The sequence below is a fragment of the Oncorhynchus mykiss genome, chromosome 12 (assembly GCF_013265735.2).
Source record: "Oncorhynchus mykiss isolate Arlee chromosome 12, USDA_OmykA_1.1, whole genome shotgun sequence".
In the NCBI taxonomy this organism is placed as follows: domain Eukaryota; kingdom Metazoa; phylum Chordata; class Actinopteri; order Salmoniformes; family Salmonidae; genus Oncorhynchus; species Oncorhynchus mykiss.
The window spans coordinates 70,640,539-70,667,979 of record NC_048576.1 but is presented as its reverse complement, the minus strand read 5'-3'; the positions used below and the strand labels follow the sequence as shown (position 1 = coordinate 70,667,979).

The 27,441-nt window shown below is 44.1% G+C and overlaps 1 protein-coding gene across 4 annotated transcripts; it reads right to left on the bottom strand.

The window, feature by feature from the left end:
• Nucleotides 1–3,166: 3,166 nt before the first annotated feature.
• Nucleotides 3,167–27,016, bottom strand: LOC110538197 (V-type proton ATPase 116 kDa subunit a1). 4 transcript variants are annotated; one of them, XM_036938256.1, is made up of 22 exons: nucleotides 26,695–27,016; nucleotides 24,991–25,171; nucleotides 23,311–23,389; nucleotides 23,098–23,195; nucleotides 22,868–22,996; nucleotides 22,078–22,160; nucleotides 20,897–21,023; nucleotides 20,556–20,638; nucleotides 20,332–20,425; nucleotides 17,647–17,859; nucleotides 16,398–16,548; nucleotides 15,886–16,025; nucleotides 15,164–15,333; nucleotides 14,955–15,045; nucleotides 14,682–14,800; nucleotides 14,258–14,474; nucleotides 14,010–14,117; nucleotides 13,789–13,899; nucleotides 12,029–12,046; nucleotides 11,326–11,443; nucleotides 11,029–11,200; nucleotides 3,167–4,345 (listed from the first exon to the last, which is right to left on the bottom strand). In XM_036938256.1, the coding sequence occupies exons 2-22, from the start codon at nucleotides 25,105–25,107 to the stop codon at nucleotides 4,252–4,254; spliced, it is 2,532 nt and encodes an 843-aa protein (XP_036794151.1). In that variant the 5' UTR covers nucleotides 25,108–25,171; nucleotides 26,695–27,016; the 3' UTR covers nucleotides 3,167–4,251. The 4 variants fall into 4 exon arrangements, with proteins under 4 accessions (XP_036794151.1, XP_021480525.1, XP_021480524.1 ...); XM_021624850.2 differs by having other exon boundaries at nucleotides 24,991–25,160; XM_021624849.2 differs by having other exon boundaries at nucleotides 24,991–25,164; nucleotides 26,695–27,015.
• Nucleotides 27,017–27,441: the final 425 nt, after the last annotated feature.

The following is a 27,441-nucleotide window of genomic DNA, read 5'->3' as shown; positions in this document are numbered from 1 at the left end:
TTGTTGGAACCCTCTAGGAATACGTTCAAGGTTGCCCGGGGGAGCACCGGACACTTCAACGAGAAGAAAGGCTGTCATCGTTTCATTTGTGTGTCTGCAGCTTCTTCTTCCTCCACTCCTCCTCCTTCCTCTCTGTTGTTATGTAACTCACTCCCACAGAGGTGTGTTTGTGCATGCGTGTGTAATGCCGTCATTAGAGTCAGATGTTCATATTGTGAGAAACTTCCTGATGTAAATCGGCCAAATCGTTGTGCACAAAAAAACCCAGCTGATAACAATGGCGAGGCCAGACAGGTCGTGGAAAAGTGTTTCTGTAACAATGTTATCAGAGCTCTTAGCAGTAATAACACTATCGCAAGGAAAAGCCCTAGCCCTCAGAATAGTGGGTTTCTCTGTCCCGGCCTCACCTGGGCGTTTAACATACCTAATGTACCAGTCACTCACGTGTCTAACGCTCTCCTTTATTATCTCACCTGTCTCTCCGACTCTACCTTCTTACACCATCCGTCAGCTGTGCCAATTTAAGTTTAAGGAGTTTTTTCTTTAACCCATCTCTGTCAGGATAAACTGACAGATGGTACATTATTTAAGTTTAAGAGGTGGCTACTGCTGTGGGGAAAGAGAGGGGGCCTTCAGAGGAATGTCAAGAGGTAACAAGTCCTACAACTCCCAGGACAAATTGTCTCGTCTTTCCTCCTCTGTTATTCAATGGCAAACAAACAGGAGAGACTTGATTTCTTCAATCAAAGTTGATTTCTGTTTTTAAGTCAGATATTTTACTTGAAAGATACTTCTGAGACTGGGCCAGTCATCCTGGTCAAAATGGGTAACATGCTGTGGTTAGGCCATGTTCCACAGTCGGGGTCATTAGTAATCCTGTAATTCACAGATCATTTTACTCCCGTTACTGAGTAATGCCTGTGGTTTATAGTGGTGCCTTGGATTAAAGCTAGAATAGGATTTCTCCATCATTTCAATGTGCCTGCAACTCAGACAGTAGAAGCAGATGCACATTGGAATAACTAAACAATAACTGGGGCTAGAAATGATTGGATGTGTGCCGCCAGTTTTTCCACCTCTAAGAACCTTGTGGTTGGCTGAGCACTGGGGTTGTCACATCCAAGGTTCATTGGCCCCAATTGTGGGAGGGAAGAAAAAGTGCCGACCTAAAGAAAAGCATATGATCAATCGAATACCGAGTCACAGATTGTGGTAAACAAAAACAAAAAGCTCCGTAAGCCTGTCAAGAGGATGTTAAAGGGGTGTTAGAATCAGGCTAATGAGTTTAGCAAGGTACACAATGTTCCAATTCCATGCTGGAGTACACTGCCGTCCCTATAGACCTGTGTACTGTACACACAGGCCACACACACACACAGGCAGTGTACAGTACACACAAGTGTCTAAAAATAGACTGTGCAAATACTGTTATTCAACAAAATACTGGGCTTTGAAATGGGGGGGTGATACCTACCACAGAGCTGTGACTGTGCACATATTTGTACCTAATTGATTATCACATCTTGAGCCTGTAAGTCCCTATATTTTACTGTACCTGGATCATTGGATGTGAAGAGATTTGAGAATCAGAGCCAGTACAATTACAACAGCTGTAAAAGCATATTTTGACCCAGGAGAAATCTCTTGTAACCATACTAGAAAAATAACATTCCAAAGGAGATTATTTGTGGTCAGTTAAAGAACACTGTATATTTTAATTTGGTAAAGGAGAAAAATAAACTCATCCTTAGAAACATGACCAACGGGGGGCGGGGGGGGGCTGGTGATGTAAACACAGTGGGGATTCTAGGCCTCTTACGCAAGCCAGCTCTTACTGCTGCTTATCCATGACACGCTGGGAAATAAAAGTTGTAAAAAAAAAAAGTACACTAAATAAACAACTATTATTACTTTGTGCTGTTATGACAGATGGGGGGGCCTTGTGTCGAGGGCCCTAGAAAACAAATATTGTCAGGGGAAGAACATGGTGTTCCCTCTTGTCTGAGTACTACTGTTTAAAAGGGCCCTTTACAGTAACACATGGATCAGAACCACACTAGCCTCAGGGCCACTCCATGTAGACAGAGACCCCATAGATATAGTTCAACTGAGGAGCCCCTCGACATGTCTTCCCTTGTCCTTGTTATTCCTTGAGATAAACCAGGTCAGGTTTAATTATGGGATTGGGGGGGGGGGGGGGGGGGCTTCTATTTTCAAGCTGTCTTCCACAGGATAAAGAGGGTCAATGTGACTCTGAGCTAGCTGTGCAACAGGAGAAATATCTAGTGTGCACTTAAGATTTTTGGAGAAATAATATAACACAATCCCCTGCCATTATAAATCTTAATCAGGTCAATCCATTATGCAATGAAAAGCGGTTTACTATAACAAAATACCTATTATGTGAGAGCGGATGAGTACCTTGATGTGCTACAGTAAGTGCCCAGCCGTTTCTGGACTCATTTCCTTTGGTTAGCACGGAGCTTTAAGATATCACATTCCAGTACACATGTAGAGCAGGTCATTCAGATAATTGATGTGTCACGGAGACGTTTTAGCTGATGTTAAGACCTTTTTACACATATCGGATTCTGGTAGGACAGCCAAGGAAAAGTTCCCTTACGGTGAAAATGAAGTTTCCTTCCGTTGACAGCTAGTTTTGAAGAACAGAGCACTGTCTACTAAATAACATTTACCTTACTTGAATGATTCAAGGGAATAAGCTTTTACAGTGAGAATGTGTTTGGCTGCCTGATCAATGATAACTCCAGTGCAACAGCTCCCTCATGGGGACTGCTGAGAAACTAGACACGGATGCTGAAAACCATACCTGCACTACACTCAGTAACCACCAGAAAGTGCCCTTGGCTTGGTTGTTGTCATCCCTGTATTCATATAGCCTGTGCTAAAACTGAAACTTTGGCCTTGACGTTTGTGACTGTATATTAAAAGCATGCATAATGCATTAACCATTTGCCATACTACCCCCCAAAAAAGTGTTGGAATTGAATGTAAGTGTGGTGCTAGCATTCAATGAATTATCCACTAAACAGCATCTTACACCCTTAAACACTCAAAACCCAACACTAATTTACTTGATCTGTTAACTGCTCACTTGAAACATATGACCCTCCACCAATCCCAGCCAGAAGAATTGTAAAATGTGTTTGTTTAACCAGCTCTTTCCTGTTTAATGACAAACACATAGACAGATTCTCAATGCAACCACCATCATATACAGATTTAGTTGATGTCAATACACAGATCCCCTTTACATATTCCTGTTGTGTGGTTTGTCCTTCCCTCTCCCCTCATACGGTCCTACACTCACGGTGTAAACACTTAATTAGACAGGTGTGGAACAAAAAAACGAATCAACACACAATGACCAATAATCTCATAGTCACGGATTATCACAGAAAATCCAGCTACTTTCTACACTTCTGAAATACTCCACACTAATATGACACGTGACAGACAGGTTACCCATAGTTCACTGCACATCACAGATATGTAGTCCAAAACAGCGCAGTCAGTATAGAACACATCAGGTCAAAACGGCAGAAAATTATAGGACGCGTCAAGATCTACCTCTGATACTTAAGAGATTAAATTCACTGCGTCGCATAAAGAAACTGCTAGCATGAGTCATTGTGTGGTAAAACGCAATCCCTTTAGACTTTTTTACAGTAGAGGTATGTCTGATTTTATGTGCTGCAGAGAATGTGTGGGTGAACATTGTGTATTAATATGAGCAGCGACGTGAGAAGGAGATGTTGGTAAGGACAAGGGACATAAAAAAACACTTAAAGACCTCCAGCCTTTACTGGATTAGAGCCTGGTGCCATTTTCTCTCATTTTCCATGGACATCTACTGTATCAATGACAATCTGTAAAATAACTAAATTTTAGACTACCGGAAAGCTAGTCCTCGTTTACAATGATCAGAAGTGCAATTTTCATAGGGAGGTTCAAACACATCATTGGACAGGTTTCACAACAAAAAAACACATTAAATAATTTAATCGAACAAACAAAACAATCACGGCACCAGGATATGAAATACAGATGTGATTAACTTCAGATTTTCAGAAAGAGCTATTTTACCCAAGATCCTGACCAGCGAGCCCAGAGTTAATCACACAGGTTCCTGTGGCAATGCCGAGGGTGGGTGGAGTCTACCTTACACCAACATCACATTGGCTGTCAAGAGGAACAGGGAGGTTTTTGGAGCAGTGGTCAGGACAGTGTTCAGTCCTCAAACCTTCCCTCCAGAATGCTTTCAAAGGTGAACGGGAGGAACTTGAAGCCCTGGCCTACGTAGAACTTATTCTGGAATTCCACCCTAGAGAGAACAAGAGAGGTGACAGTTAACATCAGGCATATTACAATAAGAACCATCAATCAATGCAAAGATCAATGCTGCATATACTAGTCTAGCACCATCAACAGTTATACAAAGATCTTTTGAAAGTAAGTCTGGAGTCCCTTTAAACTAGAGTTTCTTTGAGGTGCAATATAGGTAGCCCTTAATGATTGTATCAAGCCAAAGCCAGATGGAGATGATGGTGAGATGACCCCTGCTCTCCATTCCACAACCTCCCTGTGTAACCCACTTTGTATCACACCCACGTTAAGGCCTAGACCTGGTCCTCAGAAGCGAAACACAACCCTCTTTCCATCTCCCTATTTATAAAATCTCCCTGCAAACTAACGGCTGGATAACCTTTCAATGGAGGAAGCAGACATGCTCGTCATTCCTCCCTATGTCTGGAGGTAGATGTTCATCTGGGTAGGCTGGGGCTCTAGAATATGCTTACAAGAGAAGGTAAAACTTTAGCGGCATTATGTTTGACGTAGTCAACTAGCACTACTTTCCTTCAGAACATTTAAGGCAAAGAAACAAATAAAAGTGATAGGCTTTGTGTTTCTATGAATCTGAGATCGTAATTTCTCCCTAGACTGAAAACCGATTTACAGTGAGCTCCAATAGTATTGGGATAGTGACACATTTTTTGATGTTTTGGCTCTGCACTAGAGGTCGACCGATTATGATTTTTCAACGCCGATACAGATTATTGGAGGACCAAAAAAGCCGATACCGATTAACACTTATTTTAACTTAATATAATACATCAATAAAATCTATTTAGCCTCATAAATAATGAAACATGTTCAATTTGGTTTAAATAATGCAAAAACAAAGTGTTGGGGAAGAAAGTAAAAGTGCAATACGTGCTATGTAAAAAAGCTAACGTTTCAGTTCTTTGCTCAGAACATATGAAAGCTGGTGGTTCCTTTTAACATGGGTCTTCAATATTCCCAGGTAAGAAGTTTTAGATTGTAGTTATTATAGGAATTATAGGACTATTTCTCACTATAGCATTTGTATTTCATTAACCTTTGACTATTGGATGTTCTTATATGTACTTTAGTATTGCCAGTAACAGTATAGCTTACGTCCCTCTCCTCACTCCTACCTGGGCTCGAACCAGGAACTCAACGACAACAGCCACCCTCGAAGCAGCGTTACCCATGCAGAGCAAGGGGAACAACTACTCCCAAGTCTCAGAGCGAGTGACGTTTGAAACGCTATTAGCGAGCACCCCACTAACTAGCTAGCCATTTCACTTCGGTTACACCAGCCTCATCTCGGAAGTTGATGGGCTTGAAGTCATAAACAGCGCAATGCTTGACACACAAAGAAGAGCTGCTGGCAAAACGCACCTAAGTGCTGTTTGAATGAATGTTTACGCACCTGCTGCTGTCTACCACCGCTCAGTTAGATACTGTATGCTCAGTCAGATTATATGCAACGCAGGACACGCTAGATCAACTAGTAATATCATCAACCATGTGTAGTTAACTAGTGATTATGATTGATTGTTTTGTTTTTATAAGTTTAATGCTAGCTAGCAACTTACCTTGGCTTACTGCATTCGCGTAACAGGCAGTCTCCTTGTGGAGTGCAACGAGAGGCAGGTGGTTATAGCGTTGGACTAGTTAACTGTAAGGTTGCAAGATTGGATCCCCCTAGCTGACAAGGTGAAAATCTGTCGTTCTGCCCCTGAACGAGGCAGTTAACCCACCGTTCCTAGGCCGTCATTGAAAATAAGAATGTGTTCTTAACTGACTTGCCTAGTTAAAGATTAAATAAAGGTGATTTCCGATTGTTATGCAAACTTGAAATCGGACCTAATTAAATCGGCCATTCTGATTAATCGATCGACCCCCATGTCTTCGGGGTATGATATTTGTGCGTCTAACTTTCTCCATCATCATTATTCACAATTATCCGTAACTATGGTAGCATCCACATTAATGTAGAAGTGTTTAAAAACATTATATTCTTATTTACAATAAAATTGATTACAAAACCATTCATTTCTATTGGGCACAAAATAATCTGAAACAACCAAAACAAACAGCAAATGCATCCAACAAGTTTAATGTAGTCATTGTGTACTAGGAATAGGTCCAAACGTTTGACTACTTTAATACACAAGTGAATTTGTCCCAATACTTTTAGCCCCCCCCCCCCCGCCCCATTTTAGGGGACCATGTACAAAAAGTGCTGTAATTTCTAAAACGTTTCACCTGATATGGATGAAAATACCCTAAAATTAAAGCTGACAGTTTGCACTTTAACTACAGTCATTGTATCCTTTCAAATCCAAAGAGCTGGAGTACAGAATCAGTATTTGATTGAAGCTAAAATGTCAGACTCTAAAATATACCAAGAAGTGTTTAAGGGATGACTCCTCTCTCAGCTACTGGAGGAATCGCTCTGACTGGATCAAATGGTTTTGAAATAGGAGCAAGTGGGTATGCATGTTGGCCACAGCTAGATAAACATTTACTACTGCTATACATTTGACAGATGCCTGACATTACCTTGGCAGTTCGAAATCAAATTTACAACTGTGTTAGTGGCCACTAAGAAAAATAAGTTAAAATAAAAAAGTGAGAGTGGAGCATTAGATTCCAATGTGCTGGGTAAATACAGTGATGAGGGTCTGTGTCAGTGCTGTGAGAGGGTGCCAGTGCATGATCCCTTCCAGTTCAACAGGGCTGTTCTGAGACACCAGAAGTTTCTCCATGATGGAAAGCATCTCACACACACACACACACACAATCCTCCACTGCTTTATGGGATGCAGAGAGATTCCAGATTCCTGGCCAGGAAAGAGCTGGAGGTGAGAGCTGGATAACCACAGCTCCCAGTAGCACCGGTCTGCTTAATACCAGTGGGACAGAGAGACAGGCCCGGTTTCCATTGAGACGCACACGGTTGAGGGCTCAGACGATGCCCCGAGAAACTAGAGCTAAAACTTTTGTTACCATAGTTTCACCAGCAGGGGGCGCTAGAAGGCTGAGCCACACCTCCAGGAAACAACTGAAGACATGCTCCTTCCTTCACAGGGTCTACAGACAATCATGGATTACAAAAAGAAAACCAGCCCCGTCGTGGACGTCTTGCTTCCAAAAAAATTAAACAAATTCTTTGCGTGCTTTGAGGACAATAGTGCCACCGACGTGGCCCGCAACCAAGGATTGTGGGCTCTCCTTCTCCGTGGCCAACATGAGTAAAACTTTTTTTAAAAAGTGTGAACCCTCACAAGGCTGCCGGCCTAGACGACATCCCTAGTTACGTTCTCAGAGCATGCGCAGACTAGCTGGCTGGAGTGTTTACAGACAAATTCAATCTCTCCCTATCCCAGTCTGCTGTCCCCCAGTTCAAGATGGCCACCATTGTTCCTGTTCCCAAGAAAGCAAAGTTGACTTAACTAAATGACTATCACACCATAGCAATTCACTTCTGTCATCATGAAGTGCTTTGAGATACAAGTCAAGGATCATATCTCTTCCACCCTAACTGTCACCCTAGAAACACTTCAATTTGCTTATCGCCCCATTAGGTCCACAGACGATGCAATCGCCATCCAACTGCCCTATCCCATCTTGACAAGAGGAATACCTATGTAAGAATGCTGTTCATTGACTACAGCTCAGCATTTAACACCATAGTACCCTCCAAACTCGTCAACCCTGTGCAACTGGGTCCTGGACTTCCTGACGGGCCACCCCTAGGTGGTGAAGGTAGAAAACAACATCTCCACTTCGCTGACCCTCAACACTGGGGCCCCACAAGGGTGCGTTCTCAGCCCTCATGTACTCTCTGTTCACCCACGACTGCATGGCCAGGCACACGACTGCATGGCCAGGCACACCTCAAGTTTGCAGACGACACAACAGTGGTAGGTTTGATAACCAAAAACGACGAGAGCCTACAGGGAGGAGGTGAAGGCCTTCGGAGTGTGGTGTCAGGAAAATAACCTCTCACTAAATGTCAGCAAAACAAAAGAGATGATCGTGGACTTCAGGAAACAGCAGAGGGAGCACCCCCATTTCCACATCAACGGGACCAGCAGTGGAGAAGGTGGAAGGTTTTAAGCTCCTCGGTGTACACGTCACAGACAAACTGAAATGGTCCTCTTATGCAGGTGAAGAAGGAGCAACAGCACCTCTTCAACCTCAGGAGGCTGGGGGAAAAAAAGTGGTTTGTCACCGAAAAGCCTCACCAACTTTTTTTTAGAGAGCATCCTGTCGGGCTTTATCACTGCCTGGTACGGCAACTGCACCGCCCACAACCGCAGGGCTCTCCAGAGGGTGGTGCGGTCTGCACAATGCGTCACCGGGGCCAACCTACCTTCCCACCAGGACACCAACAGCACCCGATGTCACAGGAAGGCAATAAAGATCATCAAGGACAACGACTGTTCACACCGCTACCATCCAGAAGGACAGATCAGTACAGGTGCATCAAAGCTGGGCCCGAGAGACTGAAAAACAGCTTCTATCTCAAGGGCATCAGATTGTTAAACAGCCACCACTAGCACAGAGAGGCAGCTGCCTACCTACAGACTTGATATCATTGGCCACTTTAATAACTGGAGCCCTAGTCAATTTAATAATGCACTAAGAACGTTTACATATATCGCATTACATCTCATATGTACAGTGCCTTGCGAAAGTATTCGGCCCCCTTGAACTTTGCGACCTTTTGCCACATTTCAGGCTTCAAACATAAAGATATAAAACTGTATTTTTTTGTGAAGAATCAACAACAAGTGGGACACAATCATGAAGTGGAACGACATTTATTGGATATTTCAAACTTTTTTAACAAATCAAAACCTGAAAAATTGGGCGTGCAAAATTATTCAGCCCCTTTACTTTCAGTGCAGAAAACTCTCCAGAAGTTCAGTGAGGATCTCTGAATGATCCAATGTTGACCTAAATGACTAATGATGATAAATACAATCCACCTGTGTGATCAAGTCTCCGTATAAATGCACCTGCACTGTGATAGTCTCAGAGGTCCGTTAAAAGCACAGAGAGCATCATGAAGAACAAGGAACACACCAGGCCGTTCCGAGATACTGTTGTGAAGAAGTTTAAAGCCGGATTTGGATACAAAAAGATTTCCCAAGCTTTAAACATCCCAAGGAGCACTGCAAGCGATAATATTGAAATGGAAGGAGTATCAGACCACTGCAAATCTACCAAGACCTGGCCGTCCCTCTAAACTTTCAGCTCATACAAGGAGAAGACTGATCAGAGATGCAGCCAAGAGGCCCATGATCACTCTGGATGAACTGCAGAGATCTACAGCTGAGGTGGGAGACTCTGTCCATAGGACAACAATCAGTCGTATATTGCACAAATCTGGCCTTTATGGAAGAGTGGCAAGAAGAAAGCCATTTCTTAAAGATATCCATAAAAAGTGTCGTTTAAAGTTTGCCACAAGCCACCTGGGAGACACACCAAACATGTGGAAGAAGGTGCTCTGGTCAGATGAAACCAAAATTGAACTTTTTGGCAACAATGCAAAACGTTATGTTTGGCGTAAAAGCAACACAGCTGAACACACCATCCCCACTGTCAAACATGGTGGTGGCAGCATCATGGTTTGGGCCTTCTTTTCTTCAGCAGGGACAGGGAAGATGGTTAAAATTGATGGGAAGATTGATGGAGCCAAATACAGGACCATTCTGGAAGAAAACCTGATGGAGTCTGCAAAAGACCTGAGACTGGGACGGAGATTTGTCTTCCAACAAGACAATGATCCAAAACATAAAGCAAAATCTACAATGGAATGGTTCAAAAATAAACATATCCAGGTGTTAGAATGGCCAAGTCAAAGTCCAGACCTGAATCCAATCGAGAATCCGTGGAAAGAACTGAAAACTGCTGTTCACAAATGCTCTCCATCCAACCTCCCTGAGCTCGAGCTGTTTTGCAAGGAGGAATGGGAAAAAATGTCAGTCTCTCGATGTGCAAAACTGATAGAGACATACCCCAAGCGACTTACAGCTGTAATCGCAGCAAAAGGTGGCGCTACAAAGTATTAACTTAAGGGGGCTGAATAATTTTGCACGCCCAATTTTTCAGTTTTTGATTTGTTAAAAAAGTTTGAAATATCCAATAAATGTCGTTCCACTTCATGATTGTGTCCCACTTGTTGTTGATTCTTCACAAAAAAATACAGTTTTATATCTTTATGTTTGAAGCCTGAAATGTGGCAAAAGGTCGCAAAGTTCAAGGGGGCCGAATACTTTCGCAAGGCACTGTATATACTGTATACTACACTATTCTATCTACTGCATCTTAGCCGCTCTGTCACTGATCATCCATATATTTTCATCCCATTCCTTTACTAGATTGTGTGTATTAGGTAGTTGTTGTGGAATCGTTAGATATTACCTGTTAGATACTGCTGGACTGTCAGATCTAGAAGCAGAATCATTTCACTACACTCACAATAACATCTGCTAAACATGTATATGTGATCAATAAAATGTGATTTGACCCAAGTCAATGAGGACTCCAGACTAGCAGAAGATGGAGCCCTCCACAGCTTACAGTAGCTGTTAAGTGCAGGGAAGGTTCTCGAGACCTTAGTTTGAGACTCCTCAGACTGAACAAACATGTTGTCTATGTGCAAGAGATCAGTGCGTCTCTCACCAATGCAGACGCAGTGCGTGCAGGAAGGCAGACAGGCCCTCCATGATGAGCAGGATGCAGACAGTGAGGACGGCGAAGGCCCCGAAGATGATGGACAGGACAACGAAACCCCCAAAGCTCCTGGAGGACAGGCCAAGGTGCATCACCATGGTCCACAGAACCTCTGACAGCTCTGTTGGATCACAGAGGAAGAGAAGGAAATCAACTGTTTTTCTGTACCCTTTCAAAGAGAAACCAAAAAGGGTAGAGTGAGACGCAGCGAGAGAGAGAGAGAGAGAGAGAGATTTATGTACTCACGTGCGTGTGCCAGGCTGAGGGCCCATAGGCGTAGGTAGGAAGCTGTGTTGGAGATGCAGCCCAGACAGTATTCTATGGTGTGGATGGCCTGGTGCACAGCCACGTCCCCAAAGTTAAACTGGAGGAGGGAGAGAGAACACACACCCAGTATGAACCTCTAGGTGACAAGGACACAACAGTACAGGGACCGGGAGACCGGTCCAAATGAGGTCCGGGGCAATCTCTAACGACAGTAAAGTTCATGGCTAAACGGTACCACATTGAGGAAGACATTCACCAGATTAAAACAGCTCCAGAAACAGCAGCCTGACCCACTAGTCAGACCTCTGTAGCAGAGGTCTCCCAAGAAGCTCCTTCCTTACGACCCATGAACCAGACAAATGAGGAGCTGTGCAGGATATGCCATGCTGGTAATGGTAGTACCACCTCATGATCGGGGCAGACAGGAAGCACTACTAGCCTAAGGGTGTGGCCAAGGGTGTGGCCAAGGGTGTGGCCAAGTGTGCGGCTGCGTGTTAGAAGAATCCCTTGAACACCCAGAGACAGCAAAAACTCAGACCAAACACACAGTCAACAGCCTCAGGGGACAGAACACACATGTAGGACAGAGATACACACTATCACACACAAGCAGAGGCATAGAGAGACTAGCAAGACATGCGCTTTGGGTAAGGGGATTGGGGGGGGTGAGTGCTTGGCTTACCACTTCCTCCTCGGGGGCCTTGAAAGCGATTGACAACGAGTTAGGTTTGTTAGTGACAGGACAACAGAACACAGTGATGAGAGAAACAAGAGAAAACAATGACATTAAACATAGGAAGATGTAAAATATACACAATGTGATTAGGTGTTGCAGTCGTCACAGGCACTGGATCAAAACTACTGACAAAGTTTCTTAAGGGGCTGCATAAAAACATTATGGCACTGGTATCTAGGTGGTGCATTGCAATTCCTCCAAAAGCATGCATTTGTGCATGCTAAGTATTTTGTGACAACATTCTACTGTGACATTTCCAGATATATCTATAGGCCTTGGGTCTTTGGCATATTGTTGTTGTGTGTGTTTCTGAGGTTGCTAGGGGAGACAGTGATGGGGAATGTAATGACCAATGGGGTTGGTGACCCACTTCTGACAGTGACAGCAGGTGGGACTGGGCTGTTTGGGTTACACCCTGCTCAGCCATTCAGGAAGGCTGGTTAGAAAAAAAGCTAACTAAAGCTTTAGCCTTTAGCCATTTACCATATCGCAGACCAAAGACGGTATTTCCCAATTTAACACAAATTAATGAATTAAGCTCTGTCGTTTAGGATTAACACGGTTAGAATAATTTGGATACTTGACCAGATGACCCGAGCAGTTTATAGGCAGGAATTCAGTAAAGGTGGCCTGTTAAAATGAGTTCCTCCATGTTAAAACAGAAATGCTATATTTACTGTGTTAGTTACTTAGCACCCTGCCTGCCTGAACACCTGCTGGCCAGAGGGAGGAGCTGCACAACTCTAAACACAAACGCTGTCTGGTCAGTGAACTGGAAATATACTATGCAATTAATAAATGGCTTGAAACGGATTGCATGGTGATACATGCAACCACTGCAATTCATTCAGCCTTTTGTTAATGAGCCAGAGCTCACATTATCAACATGCGATGTAACATGGCTCTAAAACATCTTGGAAATGAATACAACATATTAGAATTAAAAGATTTGTTCCAGCACAGCCCCGTCCACTGAATCACATAGAGATCGCTTCTAGTCCAAAACCTTAGAGTTTATAGTGGCATGGACTGTAGACTAACATTGCTAAATAAAGTAACCTCCAATCAAATAAAGGAATCTGCGTGAGGCGCTTTGAAAGCTGCTCTATAAATCCTGGGTCCTGGAACCATAAAATAGCAAACTGTCTGTAAACAGCCATAAATGCTTCCTGAAAGCTACAGAAACAAACTGACAGCTTGTCTGGTTTGAGGTTCACAGGAGCCTGTTGTATCGTTTCATTTGTTTATCAGAAACTCCTGAAATGGTGAGGGAGAGAACACAGAACAATCCCACAGACTTGATTCAGTGTGACTGTTTACTGTCTAAAAATTAAACTACATTTTTGTAGGTATTACAATAACGCACATGTTGAGTAATAAGAGGTGCTGGATTAGCTTTGTGGTCCGTTTCATTTGCTCCTGCCAGATGCCACTTCTATAATGAATACATATTCTATGCTGCTGTTGGTGAAGCAGGGAATATGAGAGCTCTGGTAAAGTAAAGTAAATGGGTTGGGTTTCTATATGTGGCTGATGACTTTATTACTCAAGGTTATTCCATCTGGGCTCGGTCTGGATCATATTGCCTACAGCAGTATCTAATGGAGTCCGCTATTTGGCCAACATTATAATAGACTACTCTGGTCACATACTTCATATGTGCTAGGCCAACAGAGTGGAGGCTAGGGGGCATCCTGGTTTCTCACCTCATGCTCGTCGTTCTCCGAGTGCTGGGAGAGCTGGTCATGCTGGATGATCTCAGCCTGGTCCTCCGTGGGGCCGTTTCCCACCCGGATCCCTCCAAAGTTCTGGGTGCCCTGGAGGAACAGACAAGAGGACGACAGGGGTTATTGCTGGGGTCACAAACTCTACACTCCAGATCCCAATGGAACAAGTGTGTGTGGGAGGGAAGAGGTTACTACAGTACCAAGTTCTTCTTCCAGAGGTACTGTCGCCGCAGAACCAGGGTTTTCACTATCAACATACAGGGAACACATGCCAGGGCTATCAACACCAGCAGCGTCTGAATAACCATCTGTAGAGGGGAAGGACGAGAGAACGAGGGATGTTAGACGCGTATGGGGCGTCACACATTATCCCACCATAAAATGGCTCGCTCAATTTTTTTTTTAAAAAGGACAGATTGACAGATGAAAGGATGGATGGAATGATCACCTGTCCTCTGTAGAGGGGTTGGTTGGTGGGGTCGTTATAGTTGAACAGGAACATGTTGATGAAGGCGATGAGAAGACTGGGAGCATTTCTGGAGGTGTGAGCGTCGTAGGCCAACCACTTATAGAAGACCAGGATGACCAGGTAGCCAAACAGACTGGCCATGAACACAATCTCTGGGATGAAGCCCAGGTAGATGTTCAGGGGTTTCTTGAAATACCTTCAGAAAACAACAAGACATGTTCACCATCAGATAAAATAGTCATGTAGACAGGAAACAAACTGTCATGGTTCCTCAAAAATAAAAAAGCGCCCCACCACTTGTTTTGGTAGACAGCAGAGGGATAAGGATGGGGAAATATAAACCCTTTCAAATTCATAGACAGTGCTCTATATACAAGGACTGTAGCTTCTAAGCATGACTCACAGGTGGTTGAAGAGACTGAGAGACACTCCAAACAGCATGTGGATGACCCCCAGGATCACTGACATCTTCATCTTGAAGGAGTTGAGGAAGGTCAGCTTGTTGGTGGCGATGTTCCAGATCTGAAGAACACAGTCAAACAGTTATAAGACAATGAAATCAGGATGATAGAAATGTAACATATTACATTTGTCAAAATAACACTTTTTTTTAGCTCACTATCCATCTTTATTGTAAGGGGATTTCAGCTTGTTGTCACAGAGACGGAGTACTCACTGGGTCAATGCCAATGGGGTAAGGGCCATTGAAGACTCCTCTTACTGCAGGGTCCAACTGTAAAACCTTGTTTTCATCAAGTGTCTGAAACCTGAGAACATCAAACATGGCATGAATCATCACTTCACAGAGGGCACTGCCAACAAGGTACAGGAGGTAAACTAATCTAATCCACAGACAGTACGAGACCGATAGAGGGGGATACTTACGACCAGGTGAGGTTGTTAACGCGGGTGTCGAACATGGGCCTGACGCTCCAGCCAGAGCCAAACAGGTTGAGGGACTTGGAGAAGCAGTCGTTGTAGATGATGCCGGTGTAGATCGAGAAGATGCCCATCAGTAGGATGATGTAGCGCCCAGCAAACACCATGCTGAACATCTACACAGACAGGAAGTGATACTGTTTGAATCTAACACCATGTTGAACATCTACACCCGCAGACAGGAAGTGACACGTTACACTGTTAGAATCAAACTATGGCCACGTTCTGTTGCAAAACACTGTAGAACGTTGCAGACAGAAAAAACATAAATAGAGCCGAAGTGATTCCTTATTCTACATGTCAGAGGCATGTTTGTTCTACATAGAATATTTTTATCAGAATGTTCCAAAATATTGCGTCCTGCTGAATGCGCACCACGCCAAACATCCGCAGAGACCAAAAGTGATACTTTACACACTGTTAGAATCTGGTCTCAGTTACATTTTGTTTTAGCCATAGAGGATTTGGTTATTTATTCACACTCAAAAAGCATCAACTTGAAAGTTAAACTGGCAATCATGATGCCACTACAGTGTTAGGGCCATAGAATCTGTCTAAAGCAGAGAGGTAACCAAGCCCTGTTTAGTTCCCAGTAATGGAGCTAGAGTCTGGATAAGGGGTGAGGGATGGAGCTGATGGGCTGATGGCAGGGGTAGTGATCTCCCTACCTCGTTGTCGTTCTTCTGGGCGACCAGGCGGCTCTCTCTCAGGACCAGGTAGAGGGCAGCGCAGGTCATGAGCACCCCATGGCCCAGGTCCCCAAACATGACAGCGAATAGGAAGGGGAAGGTGATGATGGTGTATGGGGCTGGGGACAGGGAGGGAGGGAATCATGAGCATACACATTGTGGAATGGGAGATTGAACCAACCCAAGCTCACACTGACACACGTACCAGTGATACACAATACAGCATGATCGACAGTGATGGGGTGATAATGGGGGAAATAGACTTGGCACCGGGGGTGAACATTTATCACCGGCTTTGGCACAGTGATCTAGCCAGCTGGATACATAGACATTATGTGAGTTATGAGATCCCTATAAAATAAGTCTGCTGCCTAGTGAGGTACATGAAACAATGTCTATCATTTGAACAATAGGTAGTTGAATGATAAAAGGGGAATAAAGGATAGCGAGAGAGAGAGAGAGAGGAGGTTGATCGTGTCAGATGTGGTTACCTGGGTTCATCTCGCGGTAGTTGCCGATACCGTAGGCGTCTACGATGTTCTGGAAGCCCGAGGTGAACTTGTTGGTCTTGTTGAAGGTGGGCGGGGTCTGCTTAGTCTGCATCCTGTTGAGGATGGAAGGGACGGTGGAACCACTCTTCTCCTGGAGACCAAGACAGAAAGACAGTCAGAAACACACTCAGAGGATGGTCAGGAGGACACAACAATAGAGCTCTGTTAACCTCTACAGGGAGTTGAGGTATTCAGCCCTACAAGGCATTGGGAACAGCAGGAGTTGCCCTGCTAGCTCAATCTCCCATGAATGTGTCTAACAAAGGGATGTTGTGTTGTTCCAGCCAGAGTTTGACTGTCAGCTGGCCTGGGATCTCTTCAGCACTCAGGAATGAGAGGAATCCTCCTGCTTTCTGCAGACTGGGCACTGGGACCTTCCATACAACCATCACTAAAAGTTCTGCAACAACGTCTTCAATAAATCAGATTAATATGACAGATTCATTTCCACAGCTGGTTTGGAGATGAATCTATCATACTACATGTATCATCTGATCTCCCACGCCTGCTGTGTGTGAAAGACAACAGCTTGTCTAAGGGATGGTTCGATGGCTGAGGTAGAAGCAGAATCGTTGTGTGTATATTGAGGGCAGTATGTCCCTGTGTTTCTCAATGAGGCACATGAGGTAAAAAAAAGCCTGGTGGGATAAATGCAGCATGGAGACTGAATGCTGTCCGTGACAGGGTTAAGCCCTTACTGGCATGAACAGGGCAACAGAACAGGACTACAGAAGAGGACAGGACTACAGAAGAGGACAGGACTACAGAAGAGGACAGACAGCATGACGTCCTGATACCGCTGGAATCTAGCCTCATGATGGGTGTAAAATCCTCACATACCCAGCACTCACGCAGTGCCTCTCCACATCCTGTTAGCACTGTCTCTCAGTCTGGATCTGTTGAGACTTAATGGCCTAGCAGAGTCCAGGCATAAAGCTGGGTTAACTGGTGACTGAGGCTCGCTGGTTCGTAATGTCTTAATGCTACGGTGTCCTCCATCAATGAACTTGACCTAAACAGTATAATAAAAATGTCCCATTAAATAGATATGGAATGAACCCATTCCCACTATTTTCCACCAGAGCCCTATGGACTCTAAAAAAGTAATAGGGTGCTATTTGGGACGCAACTTAAAACTTCCTGTAACTCCCCCATGCCTCTAGTCGAGACGGGTGTCCTCTTGACTCACCGTGCCTCTCCGCAGGGCGAACTGGATTGAGTCCATGTCTGACACGGGGCACCACACCTCGGCGATCAGACACTTCTGGGTGACATCGATGTTGCACAGGTTCAGGGTGTGGTAGACGGCCTTCATCTTCCTCACCTTGATGAACCACACCCTGACGGTCTTGGCTGCAGCCTGCAGGACCCGCTGTCTGTGGTCCTCTGTCTGGTTCAGCACCTGTAGTGGGGAGGGAGATCAGGGTTTGAGATATGAAGACAAGATGCAACTAGGATGCTACAGTAGTTGAAACCTTGCGTGGCTGGGTACAGAACATATCCAGCTGTGTAACTAGCTCAGGTGCTCTGACCTAGACAGTCTACCGACTGTTCAAGTTTGCATTCAGTTCTCAACACATTCGCACTCAAAAAAAGGTATGCGCCTAACTAAACCGACCTCAACTGGAAAACAGATGCAGGCCTAGATGTAGGCCAGGGTCAGAGACTGTGGAATCAGGACAATCCTCTAGTAGTTTCCACTCAAAGCTAGAATTGTGTAGGGAGTGGCATTGGTCTGCATAGTGTGCCTTCCCTACATGCCCAGAACAGCAAGTGCTGTTGCAATGAATCATGTTCCACTTCTTATTTGTGGAGGTGGTTCACATTAATAGAAGGCTTTGCTGGACAGTGTGCACTATGTGATCAAGTTTGATAAGGGGTTATATCAGACCCAGCGTAGCAGGGTTTCCCGTAAGAGCCGGCGGAGGCGTTCTCAGGTATGCAGCACTGACTCATATCAAGTTAATGTCTTATGATCAGAGGATTGCTAACATGCCGCTACCCTACACCCACTCTCGCCCACGTTGTCGAGACCCTCTCACGCCCACAAACACACACTGTTCACTCCCAAACTAGCGGGCCGGGCATTTCCCCTCCACCCTCGCCCTTCTCTCTTGTCGACGACTATCCCTCCCCCGTAGCGACGGGCATAACAGTGGACCCTCAAACAGCGAGGCATGCATTCCCAGGCACTTACTGGCAATGAGAGGATGTTAACATTTCTGGCAGACAGGGGGCCTGCCAAACATAATGCAGAGTCTCTCACGCTCTGTCCACACTGGGGTCTGTAACTGATCCTGAACCACAGAGATTCTCAACACACACCACTGAAACACACACACACCACTGGGCGTCTGTCTATCAGAGAGAAGTACACTGAGTGATTTATTTTTATTTTTTTTACTTCAAGCTAAGCCCATTCCTGAGAATGTGAGTAGTAAATGTGGTCACTATGTGAGTGTGGGTGGAGTGGGTGGCTAATTGGCTGAACTCAGTGTAAACCACCCTGATGATCAGCTGGTTTCCTATATGCAAGGCGAGTGAGGGTTCCTCCTAGCCAAACAAGGAAAGGATGCCTCCATCCAAGTGCAAACCGTCTGCGCCACCAGACTACGTAGGGCTTTGGAGCAGAACTGGGTATTCCCAGAGGGAGTATTGAGTTTCTCTTCGTATAGGGATGGTGTTGCACCATACACTGCTGCTGTTCCATGGAAGGCTAAACTGAAGTTCTGTCTGTGTGGGCTGGACTTCTAAAGACCACAGCTCACATGTTGCTCAACAGCTGCAAAAAACAGAAAACACTGAGACAGGCATTGTTCCTGGGTCACCAGACACAGTTGGCACAAGGAGACAGGGTGTTAGACACTGGATTATAATACCAAAGAGGTGGTGTGTGTGTTTGTGTTGGGATTAGCCTTCACTCCCAGTCCCGTTCCTGTTTTTGCCCCGTTTTAGAGCGGTGAGTCACTGTGCCAGGTTTAGAGGTGCTCTTCCAAAGGCAGGCCAGAGGCAGATCCAGTTCAGCCACCTCATGGGCCTGGCACGGCACGAGTGACAACCGTTTCTGACCTCTCCCTGTAGCTTTTTCACACCCAGCTCCACCCAGCCCATTGATGCCGACGCCCACTACCGCCGAAGAGGTTGAGTGAGTCAGACACTGAAGCCAGAACGTTTGAGATATGAACACTGCGAACAGACAGAAGTTAACTCAATTTGAAGGCCTCCCTAATGTGATCAACAAACATATCCTCTGTGGTTTTGTGTGATAGATAAAATATATATTACTGCAACACTGCTGGGGGAACTAATCTGGTATCATCAGTCTTTCCCTCCACTTCATCATGATTTGGCTGAGGGCTTGACGGCTCATAACAGAGGAAATGGCAGAAAGAGGAACTGAAACTTCCACAGACATTGAAGCAGCAAGACGCAGAGCAAGAATCCTGACTACGCAAAAGTCTAAAGTTAGCAGAAAGTTAAATAAAGGTCTATCCAAAAAGCACATCAAAAGATGACTCATGTCATGTTGAAAAATAGAAAGAAGGTTTCTTTCCTCAAACTAATGACTAAAAACACCTTTGAGTTAGCCACATACCTCATGTGGTTACCTACCACTCCCCTCCACCACAGCCTCTGGCAGCTGAGTATACAGTTACAGGCAAAACAGAACACTGATCAGAAGCCATGATAGAGCCCAGATCAAGTTCACAATGAAAACAGATGAAATATTGAGGAACTAATTCACTTGAAAATGTAAGGATCTGTTAGATTTAATTTATGTAACAAGACATGATGTAAATATCTGTTCGTTTTGGCTGGCTAGCTGACTGTGTGGACTCCCTGTCTGTTTTACAATAGGCCAGGCAGGCCGTACCATCTGCAGGTCATCGATACGGGTGGCCACCCCTGCAGCCATCTCCTTCCTCTCCTGGGGGGTCTCTGGACAGGGGTACAGTGACGCTCGGAACCTGAGAGGTGAAGGAGAGAGGGGTTGATCAACCCAGAGTGCCTGGAGCGGAACAGAAAACCAATTACAACATTCCTCTGTCTAGATTAGTTAGCGTTTCTTGAATTTCTCAACCAATCATAGCCCCTTACCCTTCACATATCTTCTTAACCCGAGTCTTCAGCTGATCTCCTTGGAAGAATATGATGAAGACAGACTTATAGACCTGGTCACCCTGTAGGGAAAACATATCAACAGGAGTTAAGTGAAGAGGAGACTAAACATTGCCTTATAGAGCAGAAATATCACTATCATAAAGAGTATGGGTGAGGTAGCATGAATAAGGAGATCAATGACATTGTGATTGTCATGAGTGCCACCAAGCGGTCATGGTACAACAGTATACCACTGAATAGGTCACAAAATCCTGCACAGTTTTTGTTCCCCTAAACCCTCCAGATTATTATACTAGTATCAGTGAACAGTTACTGACCGTGGCAGGGTCCTCCAGTGAGTCTTCAATGTCTGCCTGCCTCAGGAACACGTTACCACGGCAAACCCTCCACAGCATCCTCTCAAACGTAGGGATGCGCTCCCTGCTGATCACCCCAGCAACAAACCTACAGGAGGACGATAAGGCATGGATCAGCATTTACAGTAGAATAGCTACAAAATGCATCTCATCTCAAAATAAGGTGTTTGATATTTGCAATGAGTCAGGTCCCTAAATGGCAGCTCAAGTTGGAGCTGATCCAAGATCAGTCCGTAATGCAATGGCATTGCAGAATGAAACCTGGGCACATAAGGACAGAGGTCATTGATTTTGTTTGTTCACACTGGTGATGGGCGCACTACTGATGAAAACATCCTCTCTGGATAGTGGTGGATATAGGAATGGGAGCTGAGGGCATGGGAGACATGGAGGAGCATCAAACAGACATCAGATGGGAAGCCCTAGGGCCTTGGGGCACTGCATCTGTACCAAGCAATCCATTAAAAAAATTTGCGCTAAACTTTGCCACAACCACAGTATTGAGCTATTTTAGTTACGGTTTTCTGAGAATTATTTTGTTCACCCCATTTTCTGTTGAAATTGTCCCCAATTTGCTTACACTTTATGACATTTAATCAAATATATTTTCTTTGCCTCTGTCTGCAAATAGATGACAAACTTTGATGTCCCCCTCTTCTAGAATGCATGTGTCCACGTATCAATTTTGTGTTGCTGGTGTTTGCATGCTATGTAAACTGCTTATCAGTCTGATGTCTATCTGCTCACTCTGTCCACTACTGAAGACAGAACCCTGATAAACAGAGCTACATCTTACTGCCAGGCAACATGCTAGAGTGGTAGCACCTGTAGTAGTACTGGCCTCTTATCAACCATTAAAAGTCATTAGGAAACAATTGTCCACCGATACTGACAGGGCATGTGGGCTGTCAGCTTAGGGACAGAGTACGGAGAGAGAGACAGAGCACCGCCGCACACACTCCGTCAAGTGACCTTAGTGGCCCAACTAATCTGACAGCCTGAGCTTGTGTGGGCCAAACCATTTAGGTGTTACACTGACTGACTCCACCTCCAGGAAGTAATGTAATGACAGTCTTTTCATTGACCTTTAAGTCTTGAGGAGATGGCTAATGCATCCTTAATAGAGTGGACCAAGGACTCACCCCAGTCTGAGAGGAGGACGGGTCCCTACTTCAGCGGGATCCATCAGGGTCGACGACTCCTCCAGCAGATTGGGGTCCTCCATCTGCAGCGGGGTGGAGAGAATGACAACCAATACATTTAGACCAAGATATTTTCAGCCAATTAGACATATGATAAAAAAGCATTAGAAATCATCCCTGTTTTCAGGAACAACTGGCTTGCTTTGTTGGGGAACTATTTACACCCTGGGAAGGTTTGACAGTTCAGTGGGCAGGAGCATGATATTGAACACAGGCCAGGCTCTTCATAAAACATAGCAAACAGCTAGCTAGGGTTTATATGAACAGTAAATTATTGGCAAAAAAGGCTACACATTCAGCTGAATGATTTACCCCCATGCAACCTCATAAGCGCTTGTAAAATAGGCGATAACATTCTAAGTTCAAGTAGCTTTGCTTGCAAACTCAGTGGAGTGGAGTTGATGCAGGTCAAAAGTACAGACAGTAGGTAGTCTCGTCTCTGTCACATGTGAATGACTATCTGTGTATGGCGTATTACTCTGCTATGTAACCTAGGTGCATCTTTAAACTTGAATAACTGGTCTGGGGTTGGGGATGTAATTACCAAACCGTTATAAATACACAAGCCTTATGCAACCATATACTGTACAAAGGATGCAGACATCTGACCCATACTAAGTTAACATAATCCTATCATTCACTATGGAGCCCGCAAGGGGCCTAGTCAGTAAGGCAGGCACAGAAACGCTGTGAATATATAGTGAATTGGTTTGTGTACAGTGGAATTGACCTCGTCGAAGAATTGCTGGGTGCGGCGCAGGATATGCTTGAGCTCCGTCAATTCTAGGAAGTTCTTCTTCAGGGCCTCCTGGTTGGTGTTGATCTCCTTCAGCTCATTCTCCAGCTTCTCAAAAGTGGCCTATAGAGAGAGTGTGATGGGGGAGTTAGTGAGCTGGGGACATGGTGAGTTGAGCACTTTGTAACCAGAGTGGATTCTTAGTGAGAACGGCGTAAAGTTACCTCCAGGTCAATCATGTCCCTAGGGAGGGGGACCTCTGGGTTCTCTCCCGTATCCACCATTGGAATGTTGGCTTTCTTGATCTCCTTCTCCACAAACCCTGTGAGAGAGTGAGATGACTGGGTCTGAGTAGGGATAACTAATAGCAGATACTGTTGTAAATATGGGGGAGTATAATGAGTGAAGCAATGGGTTAAACACTTGAGCTCACTCACGAAGCTTGCGGTCCATCTCCTCACATCGACGCACTTCATTGACAAACTTGCGCTGAAACACGTTCACGTCTGGGTTCAACTGTAATGCAAACATGCAAACTATTCAAAACCTTTTGCCATCGCAGGGATAAAAATGCCTTCAATACATTTGCTATTATCTGTCATATACAACTAGAGACAAACATTGTGTTGTAACACTAAGATGCATTCAAAGAAATTGTAGCTTAGGCTACTTCTATAAAAATGCAATAACTTATCCAGGAAACCTCAGAGCGAAAACAGCATTGCTAATATCTTCTGAAAACAGCTAACTGGTGTCCGCACTATCATTTGATCTTATGAACGAGGAGAGGTAATACAACCAAATAAAGGGTATAATAACATACTGGGTACAACAGCTAGTCCCTTTCAGAGTTTCCCCTAGGATTTTTTTCAGAACGTGTGGCAACGTTGGTGTGGGGGATGGGGAGAATGTCCTTATGCTGGGGCAGTCTTGGGGCATGAGTTTTTTTTGGGAGAGAACAACTGAGAAATTCACTTCTGGTGACTTTTTTAAGAGGACATTTTACGGCAAAATGCATTAAAGTTCAATTATGTTGACACAATCTAAAATATAATTTTCCCTTTAAAAGCACTATAGCCTATCTGACGCAGCATAGCAGTTTCAAATACATTGGCTGAAACATGGCATTGCCCATCTGTATTTATCTAATTGAAAAACACCTAGGACTCAATGAGTCAAATGCTACAAATATACACTGAGTGTACAAAACATTAGGATCACCTGCTCTTTCCATGACACCGACCAGGTGAATGCTATGATCCCTTATTGATGCCACCTGTTAAATACACATCAATCAGTGTAGAGATGAAGTGGAGGAGACGGGCTAAAGTAGGGACAATTGACTATGTATGTGTGCAATTCAAAGGTTGAATTGGCAAGACAAAAGATTTAAGTGCCTTTGAATGGGGTATGGTAGTAAGCGCCAGCTGCACCTGTTTTAGTGTCAAGAACTGCAACGCTGCGGAGTGTTTCACGCTCAACAATTTCCTGTGTGTATCAAGACTGGTCCACCACCCAAAGGACATCCAGCCAACTTCACACAACTGTGGGACGCATTGGATTCAACATTGCCCAGCATCCCTGTGGAACGCTTGACACCTTGTAGAGTCCATGCCCCAACGAATTGAGGCTGTTCAGAGGGGAAAATGGGCTGCAACTCAATATTAGGAAGGTGTTCCTAATGTTTTGTACACTAACTCCAGGGTTTTTTCTGGAACAAAATGGCAGCCCGCTGCTGCTAAATGAATACGGGAAACACTGCCTTAGTTTTCCCCCACACCATATGATCCCAGGAGGGATGTCATGTGTGAGCTTTCCCATGCTCAGCCTAAAGGGTCAGCTACTGGCACATGATAAATGCTGCAGACGCCAAGGTATGTGCTTTCACAACCATCTGACTGATTCGATATTACTACAACAGACTACCATATTCATCTACCTCCTTCCTGAGTTTGTCCTTTGTTAACAGCCATACATTACACTGCTCTAGACCTATATAGCCTGAAGATGGATTGACAGACAGAATAGCACTCAATAAGAAAGGAGAGATAATAAGCATAGTCTAGCGCTAGAGCATCACAATGAGGAATGGAAAAAGAGAAGCCTGGACGACTCACATCACGGAATTGCACCATTCCAATCTCTCCCAATTCGCTGACACAGCAGTAGGCAGACTCTGATTGGAGGTAGAGCTGGGCCAGAGTCATCTCCTCACTTCTGAAAAGTTCCCCCATGATGGCGTAGTGTGGTGCACCTGTTCAGTGATCAATGGGATCCTCCTGGATATCTAGCTAGGGTCAAAAAGATTGAAAACATCACCTGCACAGTAAACAGGAGAAGCTGAGTTCCACCAGAAGGAATGTTTGTTGGAACATTGTTCCAATGTTTTCAAAAAGACAGCCAACTCTGAGAATACATAGGCCTACATTGCCAAAGGAGTTCCCTTGTGTTGTTTCCTTTCACACTACAATAGCCTTAACTTTTTTGATTTGAAGTGTAATTTCAGAGAAAAAGACATTGGCATAGACCTGCACCCTCTTCGAATGTGTTAAGGATGACCCTAATTGTACAGCAGTAATAAACATTCTGTATTAGTGATGTGATGGTTTACACTTAAGCGAGGAGCAGGCATGTTTCAGAAAAAAAATCTAACATCTAGCACCCATAATCTTTGCAGGAATTCAGTTTGGCTCATTAGTCATTATGTTGTCATGAAACTGGGGAGCCACTCTTCAAGAACCATAATACATGTAAAAGTACCATCATATGTGACAGTACGATCCTCATTTAGTTTAATCTCACAATAGGCCCCCCTATCTCATTTTGTACAATCAATGACAGGTTTTCGAGCCAAGCCTTTGAGTTTCTCAGTCTAGGGTGCAAAATGACTCAGGACAGACAACAGGTTCACACTATACTCATTAAAAGTAAATTAAACACACATATTCATATGTTCTTGAAGTGCAAATGCCTTAAGCAATAACAGGTTTAGCTAGCTAGCTATGGATTGAACCGTATCATGTGATCTGATTTGCCAGTCAAGCAGGATTACATCGTCAATATCAACACTAACTACAACGGTTGAACAACTAGTGGGGATACATTTAGCAAACTATATAATTGAAGTCCATGAAAGATGGTCTCTTTAGTATGGTCACTGCTTGTTTAGCATATCTGCATGACCAGTTTTTGTCTGCATCCTTGACGGCTCGAGTCAGGCAGTGAGTGAGTCTGATCTAACGTTAGTGTTTGTGTGTTTTGACAGTTGCTACTCGTTAACTAACGTTAGTTAACGTTACATAAGAACAAAGCAGTTCGCTATAAAATTCGGTAGCCAGCGGTACAGTTAATTGTCACCGTATATCGACGATATGAACTGACAATGAATTGCACCGCTGGCTAACTGGCTAATTTAGCTAACTAACAAACATTAATAGCAAGCTAGCTAGTTAGCCAGGACGCAGGCGAAGCACTTGTTGGACCTCAAACTTTCTCTTAACGTACGCTGGCTAACGTTGTTCAGCAAAAACATCAATGTTATATTAAAGTACAAAATTACTAGCTAACGTTCTTACTCGACTGACACTCAGGTTATTTGGCTATTTGACCTCTCTTGGCAGAAATCTAACTAATCTTAAATCATAGCTAGCATAGCAAGTTAAACCTAGCTACGGTAACCGGATAACGTTATAGCGAGCTACTGTGCGGTGAATGTTACTGAATCATCCGTAACGTTTGCTTTACTAGCTACAGGGGGGGAAATATATATAGGAAACAATGCTGGTATTGAACAAGTAATACTGTCACCAAACATTTCTTACTATTGTTGTAGCTAGCTACTAGTCTTCCGTTCCCGGCTCCCAGTTTTCAACGCTGTTCCACACACAGCGCTCAACGAAATATCAGCTGATCAGAGGCTTGGCTACTGCGCTTCACGTCACCTATGCATAATATTGATGATCATGATGCACCCCTCAACTCATATAAAGATAACATCTAATTATTGGCATTCACGTTAAAATGTGTTATTTATCAGACGCTCTTATCCAGAGCGACATAAAGGAGCAATTAGGTTTAAATGTCTTTCTTAGGGGCACAATGACAGAAATTTCACCTAGTTGGCTCGAGGATTCAAATTAGCGACCTTCGATTACTGGCCCAACTCTGTTAACCGCAATACTACCTACCAATTAAACTTGTCCAAGCAACAGATCTGGGTGCAGACCCGCCAACTCCAAATTCGAAGGATAAAATATAGTGACTTCAGAAAGTATTCCTACCCCTTGAGTTATTTTCTCACCCATCTACACACAAAACCCATAATGACAAAGTGAAAACATGTTTTAGACATTTAAAAAAAAACATTTATTGAAAACGGAATACAGAAATATCTCATTTACATACGTATTCACACCCCTGAGTCAATGCACATTTGGAAGCGATTACAGCATGTTTCTTAAAAAAATTATTCAAGCTCTGTCAAATTGGTTGTTGATCATTGCTAGACAACCATTTTTAGGTATTGCCATAGATTTTCAAGTAGATTTAAGTCAAAACTGTAACTCAAC